This window comes from Fusarium fujikuroi, chromosome FFUJ_chr02 (assembly GCF_900079805.1).
Source record: "Fusarium fujikuroi IMI 58289 draft genome, chromosome FFUJ_chr02".
Lineage (NCBI taxonomy): Eukaryota > Fungi > Ascomycota > Sordariomycetes > Hypocreales > Nectriaceae > Fusarium > Fusarium fujikuroi.
The window spans coordinates 2694684-2713133 of record NC_036623.1 but is presented as its reverse complement, the minus strand read 5'-3'; the positions used below and the strand labels follow the sequence as shown (position 1 = coordinate 2713133).

The 18450-nt window shown below is 50.3% G+C and overlaps 2 protein-coding genes; both read left to right on the top strand.

Annotated features, from left to right (window-relative positions):
- Nucleotides 1–1525: 1525 nt before the first annotated feature.
- Nucleotides 1526–3751, top strand: FFUJ_04478 (uncharacterized protein; the record flags this gene model as incomplete). XM_023572232.1 has 2 exons in its annotated part: nucleotides 1526–3290; nucleotides 3342–3751. 2 exons carry the CDS (start codon nucleotides 1526–1528, stop codon nucleotides 3749–3751), a joined length of 2175 nt encoding a protein of 724 aa, XP_023426394.1.
- A 1549-nt stretch (nucleotides 3752–5300) lies between these two features.
- On the top strand, nucleotides 5301–18446 carry FFUJ_04479 (probable dynein heavy chain, cytosolic; the record flags this gene model as incomplete). XM_023572231.1 has 3 exons in its annotated part: nucleotides 5301–5601; nucleotides 5652–17953; nucleotides 18006–18446. 3 exons carry the CDS (start codon nucleotides 5301–5303, stop codon nucleotides 18444–18446), a joined length of 13044 nt encoding a protein of 4347 aa, XP_023426393.1.
- Between the last annotated feature and the right edge of the window lie 4 nt (nucleotides 18447–18450).

The following is an 18450-nucleotide window of genomic DNA, read 5'->3' as shown; positions in this document are numbered from 1 at the left end:
GCAGTATAATCAAAACGCATCAGGAACCAAATTGAATAAAACCACGATCAAAAGTGTTGAGTTTCCTGATCCAACAAGAAACAGTTCAGCCTAGATTGCTACAAAGTTGAAATGGCGAGAACTTAATTCATTGTTAACTTGAAAGTACTGCAAGTACGTATGAAACTGAACAATTAATAAACATCAAAGTCGCCTTACTTTGGGCAAGATTAGTATAGTAGGTATTAAGGTAGTTTTGTTTTTTTAAGAGCCGCAGAAAGAGATATTCAAGCAATCCAGGGTAAAACAATTAATGCAATTCCTCCGAGGCTCGAAGTACTGAAATGATAGACACTACAACCCAGAGTGTCGTGGTGCAATCATGACTGCCGCCGTAGGGACGGATGGCTTTGGATCCAAATTGTCACCAAATTCACTTTCACTTACAGGGGCTAGTTCGCTGACGCAGCGACGCGGCGACGCCACGAGACGCCACGCCAGCCATAGAGATCCCCCACAATTTGGGAAACATCGTCTGGCTGCCTGGTTGAAGTCCAACGAAGAGAAAGAAGGGTGGATGGCGGACACCCGCCCTTCACCACTTGGTCGTTTTCTACATCCCTTATGTTGTTTGACTAGAAGGTCCGCCTACTGCACAGTAAGGTGTTCAGACTCATACGAACCTTACACCAGAGGGCTCAGACAACAAGGTCAGACACAGACAGTGCAACATGAGACTAAATCACACAGTGCTGCCGCAGTAGAAGAGGCGTGTTTATCCATCTGCTTGCTCTGGTTGCTGCACTGCACCCTTTCGGCTCTTTTGCCCTCCCACCTTTTCATCTTTTCTTGCGTTGCTGCTCTGTCATCGTACCAAATCTGCTATCAAATCTGTCTCCCTTCGCCCCCTCCCCCTGCCAATTTTCTCTCCCCCCTTCGCTCAGGCCAGGCATCGTCAGGCCAGGCAAGCAGGCAGACTTTTCCATCCCCATAATTTTGCACGCCTCTGCATAACCCGCAACCACACCTCCTCCTCCCCAAGTCCAGAGCTTCATTAATCACACCCCCAAAGATCCTGGGTCCCAGGGTTTGCTTCATACACACGCTCCGCAATCTGAACTACACTGCACCGCACACCACCGCGCTCCGCTCCGTATCAGCAGCACCTCGTGCCCGGCGAAATCAACGTCACGGCAGCATCTCTCGTCACTCTCTGACCGTCACCGCCACCGGCTACCGTCACGGCCTTCGGCTTCGGCAACGGAGGCCACAACGACACCCACCGGCAGGAGCGTCAAGACGGATCGCGACAACCTCATCGAGAGCCTCGTGATAAACACGCAGCCGAGTCTCGACTCGACCAGACTGAACTTCCCAAGTCACGCCACGTCACGTCACGTCGTCTTGCCTACTCACTTTGTCGCGATCGATAAACGATAACGCATCCGGCGTACCATTGACTTCACTGGTCTTCCAGGCTCAATTGTTTCGCGTTCAAGCATTTACGTTTACCAACCGGCCTTTCTGCCGGGCCTGACCAGGCGATATGTCGAGTCTGCGTCCAGGATCCAATAACCACACTGGCCTCAACTTTCCCCAGACCAGTCTTCGCCGCAACCCATATCCTCCAGTGCCTCATCCAGGCCAACAGAACAAGCAATCTCCCGCGCCTCATTCTGCGTCCCCTTACCAGACTCAGGCATATCAGCCTCAGCAGACGCCAGCTGGATATCCCCAGCATCTTTTCTCAAATCCTTCGCATGTCAACGGCAGTCTTTCCAATGGCCCCTCGCGTTCTTCCACTTCTCACATGCCCAGTGCAGTGCCGAATCCGCTTGATGTGTCTAATTCCCGAGGACTATCGCAGTCACGCTCTCAAATGATGTTTCCGACCCTGGGACAGGTTGTGCCGAACCAATTACACCACCCCCAGCAGCAACAGCAGATGCATCCTCAGCACTTGACCCATCCATCCCACTCTCTTGCCCAGCCTCGACAAACCCTTCATCAGCACCATGCTCAGCAGTCGCCTCAGCAGCGGCCTCAATCTCAACAGGCTCAGCCAACTCCCAAGATTGGCCAGGTTCAGGTCAAGCCCCAGGCGCCTTCTCCTCCCTTGACCCAGCAGTCGAGCCAACAGCAGCAGCAAACGCACCAGCAGCTTCAGCAACAACTCCAGCAGCAACAGCAACAGCACCATTTGCAGCAACAGCAGCAATTGCAGCAGCAGCAACAGCTTCAGCAGCAGCAGGCACAACAGCAACAGCAACAGCAACAACAGTTGCAGCAGCAGCAGCATCATCACCAACAGCAGCAGCCGCAGCCGCAGCCGCAGCAACAAGCGCACCAGCAAGTGCACCCACAGCAGCAGCAACATGCACAGCAACAACATCACCATCAACAACAGCATCAGCAGCAAGCGCAGATTCTCTCTCAACAGCCACAGCAGCAACAGCTTCGAACTCCCCAACAGGAGCAGCAGCAGCTTCAACACCCGCAGCAACATGAACCTCCGAGATCCCAAACACATCAGCAACCTGCGCCTCGACAACAGAAGCAGCAGAAACAACGTGATCAACAGCGTGATCAGCAACGTGAACAGCAGGCACAGCAGCAACAAATCCAACAGCAGCAGCAGCAGGCTCAACAGGCACAGCAACAGCAACAGCAAGCCCAGCAGCAGGCCCAGCAGGCCCAGCAAGCTCAGCAGCAACAAAAGCCACAACCCCTTTCTGCAGAGCCAATTCAGCCGCAGCAGCAGCAGACTCAGCCACAGCAGCAGAAGCAAGATGCCAATGGCAGCGAGTCGATGGATATTGACAACCAAGCAAATGGGGAGGAGAGCGGAGGCCTAGACATGAAAATGCTTGCTGATCCTAACTACATCCCAACTCAGCCTTTGGGCGAAATGATGTCCCCTCCGCCAGAAGGCGGAAGTTACCCTACTCTCGAGGCGGTCCAGAAGGCTGTTCTCAGATACTGCACCTCAGTCGGCTATGCTATTGTCATTGGTCGCTCGAAGAAGACAGTGCCTGGCTTGAAGAAGGTCCTCTTTGTTTGCGATCGTGCTGGCAAGCCGCCGAGTCGTGTAAGCCCCGAGTGTCGCAAACGTAAAACATCGTCCCGCAAGTGTGATTGCCCGTTCGGCTTTTTCGCTATCGAGCAGCGTACCCAGTGGACGATCCGATATCGCCCTGACCCTGCCCATCTTCAGCATAATCATGGCCCAAGCGAGAGTCCTTCCCATCACCCAGCTGCCCGGAAACTGGATAGTCGAATGGTTGCCGCAGTAAAACAGCTTAAGGAGAACGGTGAGTTACTCAGACTAGAGGAACTGATTCCATACTAACTGCAATGAGCAGGCGCTGGCGTCTCGGAGACGCTGCAGATACTGCAGACCGAAAATCCGGATTGTCATCTTCTGCCACGCGATATATACAACGCTCGCGCAGCTATCAATCGCAACCCTCAGAAGGTTGCCACAGGACTGGCAGAGAACAGACCAGCTATCTACAGCAAACCTCATCAGTCCCCTGAAGATCGCATTCGCGCTGAGTTGAGACGTGAAATCGCAAAAGCTCGCGAAGAAATGCAAGAAATGGAGGAAAAGAAGGACAAAGAAATCAGCGAGCTGAAGACGAAATTGGAAGAAAAAGAAGTCATCATAAGAAAATTCGAAGAGTTCATTGATATTTGTAACGAAAGAGTTATGTTTCAACGACAGCGACTAGCAGGAAGCAACGGAAATGGGGCAAATCAACCCCAAGTCTGATCTGACCCAATGGCGCATCGGTTTGTTCCAGTGGTTAGTATGGAAACAGAAGTTGGGTTGTCTTCGATAAGTACAAAGGCGTTATGATCGGGAATGTTTGGCAAATGCTTACACTTATGAGACTGGTTTTGCGCAATGCTTATTCAAGTTGATCCTGGGCGGCAGGCTTGTTTTCTTTCTGGAGCATGGTTTTCAAGATTATGACGTGGCTTTCGTTTAAGCACTCGAAATTTGTGTGGCTGACATATTTTCACGGCAAGAAACGGTGATGATTGGAATACATATTTGTTGAGCGATCCGACCCTGAAATGCATTGATGAGTGATAGTTGCTATTGGGCTTGATATAGATCAATGCACTGGTGTAGATTTATTAACCTCGTCCACCTGTTATATAGTTGTGATATCGACAAAAGGCGTTTCAAACGTCTAGTCTGTAGCCACAACTTGACTTACTTTCTACATCCGGTGTGGATACCAGAGGCTTGGTGGCCTTATGATTAACTGATGGCAGTTGAGTTTATACCATGTAGCGTAAGGTATTGGCGTTGACCTTTAAGGAGCCTTGTATTCATTATTTAAACATGTATCTCCGCATATGACCCCATACAAGGTACTATAAAGGTAGGGTACTCAAGGTAGGCCTGGTAAGCAAGGACAAGTAGCAGATTTGGGGATGGATAGAACAGTAACTTCTAGCCAGCTGGAGTGTAAATGCTTATGGATTGTGCTTTAGTGTTTTGGTTCGTCTGCGTCTTCCATTAGTACTTACATGTCATTGGATGCCATCAATAAGCACCAACACTGGTATACAGTCGCAGATGGTTGCTGAAGATTTTAGTCTCATTTGCTTTGCAAAGTTGCAGCCCCTGGCCCGTGTCTTCAGTTTATGCCAGGCCTTTTCTTTAGTGCGTTTGGACCAATCAAGGCTCACAATCATCTTCGGTTGGTTGCATACGGGCTGGATACGTACTGGGCTGCCCCACTTCCTCAATCTGCAGTGACTCCAGCGGGCTGTAACGGGCTACAGCGCGTTTATCTCCTGTGAGAGCGACTGTTTTAGGTGGCCTGACGTCCAATGGCATTCTGACACATCCATTTCAGCCAATTGCCGACCATGCTCGAGCATTTACGACAGGGGTACCCCTGGATTTAGTCGCGTCTTGAGAAGCCCGTAAATTCGGTAGAGCCAAAGCTCAGGTGTGAGGTGCCCTTATTGAAAGTCAACAACTCCTGGATGAACTTCATTTTAAATCACCAAATCCCAACGTGTCGCTGAAGACTTCATAGCACTTCTGCGACTTCATTTCACGACCATCTACAGTTGATCGTCAACTACACGCTCCTTAGTCTTTGAGCTCATCTTTTGATTTTGCTAAAGCCTTTTAATATCTAACTTGTCACCACGTTTGCGCCCAACCCGAAGCTTGCTCGACCGCCACATACAACCTTCTCGATTGCGTCCTTTACCCATAGCCCACTGACGATTCGGAAATGATCTCGCGCCATTAAGACGGTCACATACTCTCTTCTTCCGGCCCTCTTGTCACTATGGAGGTCACTTCGCCCTCCGTGCCGAGCCCTGGGGCTTCCGCCAACGGCGTAACATCCTCCCCGACCTTCCCTACCATCGAACCGGAACGCGTTGTCGAACATCTCGCCTCCGTCTGTGAGGTCGCACTTGGAGCTACACGAGATGAACTCGAACAAGTGGGAAGCTTGCTGCATAAGTCTCGCTATAGCGAGACCATTTCACGATGCACACGCTTTGCGAGCGATACTCAGAATGTGCTTTACATCCAGAAAGATTTCGCAAATTCGTCTGCAGTTGAGCCTGGAGCTGACCCTTCTTGTTCGTTCATTCTAATTTTATGATAGCCATGGCTTGCTAATGTGAAATAGCGCCCGTCTCTTACAACTACACCTTGTCGACCGAGATCTCATCGTCCCCGACGACTGTCGCTTCCCTTGTCCTCATCAAGTCTCCCCAGCCTATAGACCCAGCTCGACCCCTTACATCTCAAATATTTATTACTAATTTGCCTGGTCCTGCATCTCTCAACGCTGGAGTTGGAGAACAGGGCTCGGTACTCTCTCCTTGGGAGGTTCTTCATTCTCAGGTCCACCATGCCCTGGTACCTTACTTTGATGCCAATACTAAGAGCCAGCAACTGGCGAACGGATCAAGAGGTCGAGCTGATGTTGATGCAAAGACTGGAATTCCTGTAACGAAGAAACGATTGAACGACTTGGAACTGAGCTTGCTGCATCTCCAGCAGAACGTCGATATCCCCGAGATATCCCTTACGTTTCATTCTATCGTTCAGAATGTCCTCGATGACGCCGAGGCTCACAATAACCGACCTTCCATCGATGGAATTCCACAGAACCTTCTCCAGGACAGCACCTTTCTCAACCGATTGCAAGCGAACGTCAACACCTGGATCAAGTCTATCCAAGGAATCACCAAGCTGACCAAGGACCCTTCATCAAATGCGAACCAGGAGTTCAGCACCGCGAGCCAGGAAGTCAATTTCTGGTTGTCCATGGAGTCAGCTCTGGAGGGTATCGAGGGCCAGCTCCGTAGTGAGGGCGTTCTCTTGACGCTGGAGATTCTCAAGCACGCCAAGCGTTTTCAGGCGACTGTCAGTTTCACAGCTGACACTGGCTTGAAGGAGGCTATGGATAAGGTGCAGAAGTACAACCAGCTTATGCGAGACTTTCCCCTCGACGAGTTGCTGTCTGCTACTTCTCTGCCGAAAGTAGGGGAAGCCATTCATCAGATCTTCAGCCATCTGAATAAGAAGCTGAGGATCTGTCCTTACCCCATCCGCAGGGCTCTTCCTCTTGTCGAGGCCATCTCTGCTGATCTCGACGATGTGCTTCATAGGCTGCTGACAGGAACTGAATTGGTTAATCTGGATTATCAGCAATTCAAGAACATCATGCAAACATGTGACCAGATTTTCCAAATTTGGGAGGAAAACGTCAAGGAGTTCACCAATGTAGCTCGTGAGGTCACCCGGCGAAGGAACGAGAAATTCATTCCCATCAAGATTGTCAAGAAGCATTCCGAACTTGAGGCGAGAATCAAGTATGTCAGCACTTTCCGGGACAACCACGAGCAGCTCCAGCGTACGATCGTCACCGTCCTTGGCCCTCAAGCAACTATTCCTGGCGTTACCGAGGCCACCGAATCCAATGGCATCATCGTTGAAGAGATTGGTAACGTCGATGCTGTGGAGGAGGTTAAGCAGGCTTGGGAGGCTCTTCAGAATGTTGATCTTCTCGATGTTACGGACCAGGGCAAGGAACGATGGGTACGAGCCGAGAACCTCTACAACGAGCGTACGACCCGTGTAGAAAACTCCATCATCCGCAGACTTCGAGAGCGACTGGCTACAGCGAAGACTGCCAACGAGATGTTCCGAGTATTCTCCAAATTCAACGCCCTTTTCGTGCGTCCAAAGATTCGTGGCGCCATTCAGGAATACCAGAACCAGCTTATGGATCACGTCAAGCAAGCGATCAACGGCCTCCACGAGCGGTTCAAGCAACAGTATGGCCATTCAGAAACTCACGCTATGGCTCAGCTACGCGATCTCCCTCCTGTTTCGGGTGCTATCATCTGGGCTCGTCAAATCGAGTTCCAGCTTGATGGATACATGCGAAAGGTTGAAGCTGTTCTTGGTCCGGACTGGACTTTGCACGCCGAAGGTCATAAGCTTCAGGAGGAGAGTGAACTATTCAAGCAGAAACTCGACACGAGCCGAATCTACGATGCCTGGCTAAATGACGTCGGACGTCGCAAGATTTCAATTTCGGGACAGCTTTTCGATATTGCTCGTGTAAGATCCGCTGGTGGTATTCTCGAGCTTGCTGTGAACTTTGACCCGCAAGTCATCACCTTGTTCAAGGAGACTCGTAATCTTACTTGGCAATCGTACTCAGTCCCACATGCTGTGACGACTGTATCCAAGGATGCGAAGCGAGTCTATCCCTATGCTGTTAGCCTCATGGAGAGTGTGAGAACCCTTTCACAAACTTTGCGCCAGATTTCTGCTATGGGTGAGGAGTCTGTCCTTCTTAATGGTTATCGAAATGATGTCTACAGGCTCATCGGGGAGGGTGTCCCACTACGATGGGAATCCTTCATCAACTCGCACGAGTTATTCTACTCTGAAAATAGACAGACTCGCCCCTTGCTACCTGGTGGAACTGATTTCGGTCTGGCCAAGAATACTGAGAGCAAGCATGGTATGTTCATCCGTGGATTTGCAGCAGCTGTATCGGTTCTCCAGCAGAAGGCAGTTTCTTTGAACTTCATACATACCACTGTTGAACAAGCGCTGAAGGAACTCAACACTTGCCCCTATGACGAAGCTGCGTTCCATAGTCGCTTGGATACGATTCAATCGGCCGTGGATCAATTGAACCTGGAACAATATGTCAACCTGGACTTCTGGGTGCGAGAGCTAAACGCCAAGATCCAGTCTATCCTCCTGACGCGTCTTCAGAGTGCAGTTCACTCGTGGATCGCCGCATTTGAGGATGATACACCCGAAGAGGAAACTCGTCGAAAGACCAATACTGATGAGACCAAGTCCGAAACGCCCACAATGAAGCGTCTTGTTCTTGAAGTGGTCATGCGTAACCAAGTAATCTACCTTGACCCTCCTCTGGAGTTTGCGCGTGCGAGCTGGTTCCTCCACCTTCACGAGTGGCTTGGAATTGTCTGCAATCTCCGCAAGATCAAGGCCACACGTTACCAGATGAGCCTCACTACTGCTGCTCACGATGAGGCCCGGTTTACTGACCTACCCACCGAATGCGCTGGACTTCTGCAACGTGTTTATATTTCGGTTGAAAAGAAACTTCAGGAGATTAGCGCGTATGTCGACAAATGGCTCCAGTTTCAGTCACTCTGGGACCTTCAATCTGAACAAGTTTACGATGCTCTCGGCGAGCCGCTCCCTCGATGGCTGCAGCTTTTGCAGGATCTCCGCAAAAATCGCTCAACTTTTGACACGCAGGAGGTCAGCCGGGAATTTGGACATCTCACTGTTGACTATGATCAAGTGCAGACCAAGGTCAACGCGAAGTATGACCAGTGGCAACATGAAATTCTGATGAAGTTCGCCAGCCGCCTTGGCAATCGCATGCGTGACATTAATGCAGAGATTGAGAAGGCGCGTAAGCATCTCGAGAGTCAAAGCTCCGACGCCTCATCAACTGCACAGGCCGTGCAATTCATCACAGTCGTCCAGAGTTGTAAACGCAATGTGAAAACATGGGCGCCTGAGATTGATATGTTTCGCCAAGGACAATCCATGCTCGTAAGACAACGGTACCAGTTCCCTAATGACTGGCTTCACATTGAGCAGATAGACAGCCAGTGGGAGGCTCTGAAGGAGATTCTCGAGAAGAAGTCCAGAATCGTTCAAGAACAGAGCGATGCTTTAAGAGCCAAGATCACTGCTGAGGATAAGTTGGTTAACGAACGAATTGCCGAGATTGCCGCCCAATGGAATGAAGAGAAGCCAGTGTCTGGCACCATTCAACCTGACGTTGCTTCCGCTACCTTGTCCTCCTTCGAGGCACGCATCTCGAAGTTGCAGGACGATGCCCAAATGGTTGTCAAGGCTAAAGAAGCACTGGATATCCCCGCTAGCATGGATACTTCTCTTGAATCTACTCTAGAGGAGGTACGAGATTTTCAGTCTGTCTGGTCAAATCTTTCTACTATATGGGCGAGTCTCAATGAAACACGCGATATTCTCTGGACTGCTGTTCAACCACGAAAGATCCGGTCCAAGGTTGATGACCTTATCAAGAGTACCAAGGACATGCCCAGCAGGATGCGCCAGTATGCCGCTTTCGAGCATGTACAGGGCATTCTGCGTGGCTTCCTCAAGGTCAACCCCATCCTATCCGACCTGAAGTCTGACGCTATCCGTGAGCGTCACTGGGTTAAGATCTATAAACAGATTAAGCCCCAGAAGCGATTTTCTCCTAGCTCCATGACTCTTGGTGATGTTTGGGATCTTAACCTGATTGCCACCGAAGTCATCGTCAAAGACATCATTGCCCAAGCCCAGGGTGAGATGGCCCTCGAAGAATTTCTGAAACAAGTCCGCGAGACTTGGCAAAACTACGCATTGGAGATGGTCAGCTATCAAAACAAGATCCGTCTCATTCGCGGCTGGGACGATCTTTTTGCCAAGTGCAGTGAAAACCTTAACTCACTTCAGGCGATGAAGCACTCTCCTTACTACAAAGAGTTTGAGGAAGAAGCTGTGTCTTGGGAAGACAAGCTCAACCGCGTTCATGTGCTCTTTGATGTCTGGATAGATGTCCAGCGACAATGGGTTTACCTCGAGGGTGTCTTCACTGGTAACGCTGATATCAAGCACCTCCTCCCTATTGAGTCTGGACGCTTCCAGAATATCAACAGCGAGTTCCTGGCCGTTATGAAGAAAGCCAACAAGGCACCGTACGTCTTGGAAGTTCTCAACATTCCCAACGTGCAAAAGTCATTGGAACGGCTGGCTGAAATGCTTAATAAGATCCAGAAGGCTCTTGGCGAGTATCTGGAGAAGGAACGTGTTTCATTCCCACGATTCTACTTCGTGGGTGACGAAGACTTGCTCGAGATGATTGGTAACAGTAACGACACGTTACGCATTGCCAAGCACTTCAAGAAAATGTTTGCGGGCCTCTCGGGCCTCGTCATGGACGATGAGACTGTTATATCTGGCTTCACTTCCAAAGAAGGTGAGGTGGTTCGGCTGAAGAAGGAGATTTCTTTGGCGAAAACCCCCAAGATCAACGACTGGCTAGCCCTTTTGGAGGGTGGCATGAAGTCAACCCTTGCCGAGCTCCTCGCCGAGGCTGTCAATCATTACACCCCTATCTTCGAATCAGAGAAGATTGATCGTGATGCATTAAATGCGTTCATGGATGCCTATCCCAGTCAGATTGTAGTTCTAGCCACGCAAGTTGCCTGGACCACAGCTGTCGAACAATCCCTTTCTGATGGCGGCAGCAATTTGAAGATGCTGTTTGATCGGGAGGTTGAAGTTCTCCGTGTGCTTGCAGACACCGTTCTTGGCGAACTCGAAGTTATCCTGAGGAAGAAGTGTGAACAGCTGATTACAGAATGTGTCCACCAGCGTGATACAATCGAGAAGCTTATCAACGCCAATGCCAATTCCACCAGCCATTACCTTTGGCAGCTACAAATGAGATACATCTACAACCCTGATGGCGAGTTCCTCGACCGCCTTTACATCAAGATGGCAAATGCCAAACTCAACTATGGTTTCGAATACCTGGGAGTTCCGGAACGCCTTGTTCGCACCCCGTTGACTGATCGTTGTTTCCTTACTCTTACTCAAGCTTTGTGCCAACGTCTTGGTGGTTCTCCTTATGGACCCGCTGGTACAGGTAAGACAGAGTCAGTCAAGGCTCTCGGTGTGCAGCTGGGTAGATTCACTCTTGTCTTCTGCTGTGATGACACTTTCGATTTCCAAGCTATGGGTCGCATTTTCCTTGGTATTTGCCAGGTTGGTGCTTGGGGTTGCTTTGACGAGTTCAATCGTCTGGAGGAACGAATTCTCTCGGCCGTCTCTCAACAGATTCAGAACATTCAGCTAGGCCTGAAGCAAGGAGCTGAAGATGACCAATCGCAAATTGAGTTGGTCGGCCGCCAGCTCCATGTCAACGAAAACACTGGCATCTTTATCACCATGAACCCTGGTTATGCTGGTCGTTCCAATCTGCCCGACAACTTGAAGAAGCTTTTCCGAAGCGTCGCCATGTCCAAGCCAGATAAGGAGCTCATCGCTGAAGTTATGCTTTACTCCCAAGGCTTCAACCAAGCCAAGCAATTATCCAAACACACAGTTCCCTTCTTTGACCAATGTTCTGGAAAGCTGTCCAAGCAAGCACATTACGATTTCGGCCTGCGTGCGCTGAAGAGTGTTCTTGTCAGTTCCGGTGGTCTAAAACGTGCTCGTCTGGGTGAGGGCAGTCTTGGAGCCGAAGAGGTCGTCGAACCCGAAATTCTTGTGCAAAGTATCCGAGAAACCATTGCACCTAAGCTGATCAAGTCCGATGTTGACATCATGATGACTATCGAAGCTGATTGCTTTCCTGGTGTGCAGTACGTTCCAGCCAACCTTGTGGAATTGGAAGATGCTATCCGAACCCTCGCTGCCGAACGTCACCTTGTGGTCAACGAGCTTTGGATGACAAAGGTTCTCCAGCTGTATCAGATTCAGAAGATCCACCACGGTGTGATGATGGTCGGCAACTCTGGCTCTGGAAAATCAGCAGCCTGGAGACTTTTGCTTGATGCACTCCAGAAGGTCGAGGGCGTTGAGGGCGTCTCACATGTGATCGACTCCAAGGTCATGTCCAAGGAGGCTCTGTACGGAAATCTCGACTCTACCACTCGTGAGTGGACCGATGGTCTGTTCACTAGCATCCTCCGAAAGATCGTCGACAACCTCCGTGGTGAGGATTCGAAGCGACACTGGATCGTCTTTGATGGTGATGTAGATCCTGAGTGGGTTGAAAATTTGAACAGTGTTCTTGATGACAACAAGCTTCTCACGCTTCCCAACGGAGAGCGCCTCAATTTACCATCCAACGTCCGAATCATGTTTGAAGTCGAGACGCTCAAATATGCAACCCTGGCTACTGTCAGTCGTTGCGGTATGGTCTGGTTTAGTGAGGACACTGTGTCACCCAACATGATGGTTGAAAACTATCTGTCCACTCTTAGCAGCGTCCCCTTCGAGGACTTGGATGAAGACAGCGTTGCCACCGGTCAGAACCCTGCTAAGACTCTGTCTGTGCAGAGCGAGTTCGCTGCCTTGCTTCGTATCTATCTTACCGAGGAGGATCTCATTCTCCAGGCCTTGAAGCGAGCCGAGGCCTACAACCACATCATGGAGTTTACAGTCGCACGTGTTCTGACTACTCTCTTCTCACTGCTCAATAAAGCAGTTCGTGATGCAATTGAATACAATGGCCAGCATTCTGACTTCCCTCTCGAGTCTGAACAGATCGAAGCGTTTATCTCAAAGAAGCTTCTCTTGGCACTTGTTTGGGCCCTCACGGGTGATTGCCCCCTAAATGACAGAAAGGCCTTCGGCGACGAGCTTTGTGCTTTAGCAAACTTTGGCTCACCTCCTCTTGATGGCACAAGCTCGCTCATCGACTTCGATGTTACTTTACCTAAATCTGAATGGGAGCCATGGCAAAACCAGGTTCCTTCTGTGGAAGTCAACACTCATTCTATTACCCAGACCGATGTGGTCATTCCTACTCTGGACACTGTTCGCCACGAAGATGTTCTGTACTCGTGGCTTGCCGAGCACAAGCCTCTACTCCTCTGCGGTCCTCCTGGTTCTGGTAAGACAATGACTTTATTCAGTGCACTTCGGAAGCTGCCAAACATGGAGGTCGTCGGCCTGAACTTCTCAAGTGCAACCACACCCGATCTGCTCATCAAAACCTTTGAGCAATACTGCGAGTACAAGAAGACACTGAACGGTGTGATGTTATCCCCAACCCAAATCGGTCGATGGCTTGTTGTTTTCTGTGATGAGATCAACTTGCCCGCACCAGATAAATACGGAACTCAACGCGCCATATCCTTCCTGCGCCAAATGGTCGAGCACAACGGTTTCTGGCGAACGTCCGATAAGTCCTGGGTTACACTCGACCGCATTCAATTTGTTGGTGCTTGCAATCCTCCTACAGATGCTGGACGTACCCCTATGGGTGCTCGATTCCTCCGACACGCACCTCTGATCATGGTCGACTATCCTGGTGAACTGTCCCTCAACCAAATCTATGGCACTTTCAATTCCGCTGTTCTCAAGATTGTTCCGTCTCTCAGGGGATACTCCGAGGCACTTACTCATGCCATGGTTCGCTTCTATCTCGAATCCCAACAGAGGTTCACGCCAAAGATTCAACCCCACTATGTATACAGTCCCCGTGAGCTAACGCGATGGGTTCGTGGCGTTTACGAAGCCATACGACCTCTGGAGGCCTTATCTATTGAAGGTCTAATCCGAATCTGGGCTCACGAAGCTCTTCGTCTGTTCCAGGATCGTCTGGTGGCTGAAGACGAGCGACAGTGGACCGACGAAAGCGTGCGCCGCATTGCACTCCAATACTTTCCCAATATCGACGAGGAGAAGGCCCTTGGAGGGCCTATTCTGTTCTCGAACTGGTTGTCCAAGAATTACGTTCCGGTTGACCGTGAACAGCTAAGAGATTTCGTCAAGGCGAGATTGAAGACCTTTTGCGAAGAGGAGGTAGATGTTCCTCTAATTCTGTTCAACGACGTCTTGGAGCATGTGTTGCGCATTGATCGTGTCTTCCGACAGCCCCAAGGTCATCTTATCTTGATTGGTGTGAGTGGTAGTGGCAAAACCACCTTGTCTCGTTTCGTGGCCTGGATGAACGGTCTCAAAGTTTTCCAGATCAAGGTTCACGGCAAGTATTCTGCTGAGGACTTTGATGATGATCTTCGAGACGTTCTTCGTCGTTGTGGCTGCAAGGGCGAGAAGATTTGCTTTATCATGGATGAGTCAAACGTTTTGGATTCAGGATTTCTCGAAAGAATGAACACTCTCCTCGCCAACGCTGAAGTGCCCGGTCTTTTTGAGGGAGACGAATACGCTGCTCTTATGACAGCATGCAAGGAGGGTGCTCAGCGACAAAACCTGCACCTTGACTCTCCAGAAGAGTTGTATAAGTGGTTTACCCAGCAAATTGTGAAGAACCTACACGTCGTCTTCACCATGAACCCACCTGAGGACGGCCTCTCTTCCAAGGCTGCCACCAGTCCTGCCCTGTTCAACCGTTGTGTTCTCAATTGGTTCGGTGACTGGTCTGACCAAGCCCTGTTCCAGGTCGGCCATGAGCTCACCCAGTCTATTGACCTAGACCGAAGCAATTTCGAATGCCCTGATACCGTTCCTGTGGCCTATCGTGGCCTGCAGCTGCCCCCATCCCATCGCGAGACGGTTGTCAACTCCATGGTCTACATTCATTACTCCTTGCAGCGGTACAATGAGAAGCTCTTCAAGCAACAGGGCAAGGTCACTTTCCTGACCCCTCGTCACTTCCTCGATTTCGTTGCCCAGTACGTCAAGCTTTATAACGAGAAACGGGAGGATCTCGAGGAACAGCAACGCCACTTGAATGTTGGCCTAGAGAAGCTCAGAGACACTGTCGACAAGGTTCGAGATCTTAGAGTGAGCCTGGCAGAGAAGAAGAAACAACTAGAGCAGAAGGATGCTGAGGCCAATGAGAAGCTGCAACGAATGGTGGCTGATCAACGACTGGCGGAGCAAGAAAAGACCGCATCGCTTGAGATCCAGGCTGCTTTGGATAAACAAGAAATTGAGGTTGCGTCACGGAAGAAGGTTGTACTGGAGGATCTGGCTAAGGCAGAACCTGCAGTCGAGGAAGCAAAGGCTAGCGTCAGTAACATCAAGCGTCAACACTTGACTGAAGTCAGGTCCATGGGCAATCCACCTCAAGGTGTGCGGCTTGCTATGGACGCCGTGTGTACGCTTCTTGGTCACAGGATCAACGACTGGAAGGCCGTACAGGGCATCGTACGAAAGGATGATTTCATCGCTAGCATTCTCATGTTCGACAACGCCAAGCAGATGACCAAAGCCCTCAGAAACAAGATGCGTAACGATTTCCTGTCCAACCCTGAATTCACATTCGAGAAGGTCAACCGCGCCTCGAAAGCCTGCGGACCCCTCGTTCAATGGGTAAGCGCTCAAGTCAACTACTTTGACATTCTTGATCGTGTTGGCCCTCTCAAGCTCGAGGTTGAGGAATTGGAGGAGAAAGCTCTGAACACCAAGGCAGACGCCAAGGCCGTGCAGAACAAGATTGCAGACCTGGAATCTAGCATCAATAGATACAAGACGGAATATGCTGCGCTGATTAGCGAGACACAATCCATCAAAGCCGAGATGTCCAAGGTCCAGTTCAAGGTCGATCGCAGTGTCAGGCTTCTCGACAGCTTGTCTTCGGAACGAGTTCGCTGGGAAGAGGGCAGCAAGTCTTTCGAGATCCAAATCAGCACATTGGTTGGAGATGTCCTTGTTGCTGCTGCTTTCTTGGCTTACAGCGGTCTCTATGACCAAACTTTCCGAAAGTTGATGATGGATGATTGGTTCCACCAGCTTCACCTCTCTGGCATACATTACAAATCCCCCAACCCTGTCACGGAATACTTGTCGACTGCAGATGAACGTCTGGGTTGGCAAGAGAACACCCTTCCCGTCGATGACTTGTGCACAGAGAATGCCATCATTCTCAAGCGCTTCAACCGTTATCCTCTCATCATTGACCCCTCAGGACGTGTCACAGAGTTCCTGCAGAGAGAGTGCAAAGATCGACGCCTGACAGTGACCAGTTTCTTGGATGATACATTTACCAAGCAACTCGAGAGCTCTCTTCGGTTCGGAAACCCCATTCTCATCCAGGATGCGGAGCATTTGGACCCCATTCTCAACCACGTCCTCAACAAGGAATACCAGAAGACAGGCGGCCGTGTTCTCATTCAACTTGGCAAACAGGAGATCGACTTTTCGCCTGCCTTCAAGATCTATCTGTCCACTCGTGACCCATCGGCTACTTTCGCTCCTGATATTTGCAGTCGAACCACTTTTGTCAACTTTACTGTCACACAGAGCAGTCTGCAGACACAGTCACTTAACGATGTACTTAAATCTGAGCGTCCTGATGTTGATGAGCGGCGTTCCAACCTCATCAAGCTTCAGGGAGAGTTCAAGGTCCATCTGCGACAGCTGGAGAAACGACTACTTCAGGCCCTCAACGAGTCTCGTGGCAACATTCTTGATGATGACAACGTCATTGAAACTCTAGAGACTCTCAAGACTGAGGCTGCAGAAATTTCTGGCAAGATGAGCAGCACCGAAGGTGTCATGGCTGAAGTCGAGGAGATTACGCAACAGTACAGTATCGTCGCCCGATCCTGTAGTGCCGTCTTTGCTGTTCTTGAACAACTCCACTACCTCAACCACTTCTACCAATTCTCCCTCCAGTACTTCCTTGACATTTTCCAGTCGGTGCTCCACGGAAACAAAAATTTGGCTGGCCAGACTGACCACAATGTCCGGCGTGATGTTATCGTCAAGAATCTTTTTATCAACACGTTCAAGCGAACCGCTCTGGGTCTGCTCCAGAAGGACCGTGTGACTCTTGGGATGCTCCTCGCACAGGCCTCGCCCTACAAGATGGATAAATCTTTGATTGACATCATCCTTGATAGCCGTGTTGAAGGCAAGGACCTGTCTTCAGATCCCGATGAGAGAGATCCGGCCTTCACTCAGGCTAAGAAGATCGGTGTTCTCAAGGACAAGCTGGACGCCGTCTCTGCTAAGGATTGGGACAAGTTCTTTACCGAGGAGTTAGCCGAGAACGCTGTCCCACAGATCTGGGATGACAAGACCGAGGCCATGAATCGAGCACTCCTGTCTCTTCTGCTCGTGAAGCTTTTCAGGATGGACCGGTTTGTTCCTGTTGCTGAACGTTTCGTTAACGAAGTTTTTGGCTCGGGCATCTTCGATGTCGTCGAAGACCTCAAAGAGACAGTTACTCAAGTGTCGGCTACGCTGCCAATCTCTCTGGTGTCGAGCCCCGGTTTCGATGCCAGTTACAAGGTGGATAATTTGGTGGAGAGAATGCGTGTCAAGTGCACAAACATTGCCATGGGTTCCAACGAAGGTCTGGCCAGTGCAGACAAAGCAATCAGCAACGCCGCTCAAACGGGCTCATGGGTCTTGGTCAAGAACGTTCACTTGGCCCCTACCTGGCTACAGAGTCTGGAGAAGCGCATGGGGTCACTCAACCCTCACTCAGACTTCCGTCTGTTCCTGTCCATGGAGTCAAGCCTGAAGATCCCAGTCAACTTACTCCGGGCTTCTCGCGTACTCATGTACGAGCAACCCGCTGGTGTTAGGGCCAACATGAAGGACTCTATGTCTTCCCTGTCAACACGGGCTACCAAGAGCCCTGTCGAGAGAACTCGTCTTTACTTGCTTCTCTCTTTCTTGCATGCAGTGGTGCAAGAAAGATTGCGATACGCACCCAATCTGGGTTGGAGGGGATTCTGGGAGTTTAACGATAGTGATGTGAGTAACCCTGGATTCAAGCAGGATCCTATTTGTAGCTAACATATTGCAGTATGAATGTTCTGCTTTCATCGTTGATACTTGGATTGATGGAGTGGCTGGAAACCGGACCAATATTGCTCCCCAGAACATTCCTTGGGAGATGCTCCGCTACATGGTGACTGAGACTTACGGTGGCAAGATCGATGACGAAGGGGACTTTAGACTGCTCTCTCAACTCGCCACGTCGTTCTTGACTCCTGCCGCCTACGAAGTTGACCACAAACTCGTTGATGGGCCTGATGGCGGCCTTGTTGTGCCCTCTGGCACCAGTCTACAGGACTTCAATGCTTGGATCCACCGCTTACCCGAGCGCGAGCCGCCTACCTACCTTGGTCTTCCTGCTAATGCCGAGAAACTTCTTCTTGGCGATCTTGGTCGAAGTTTGATTGGGAACGTGCGCAAGGTCACAGAACTACTTGATGAAGGCGAGCAGTTGGTGACGGACGAATAGGATT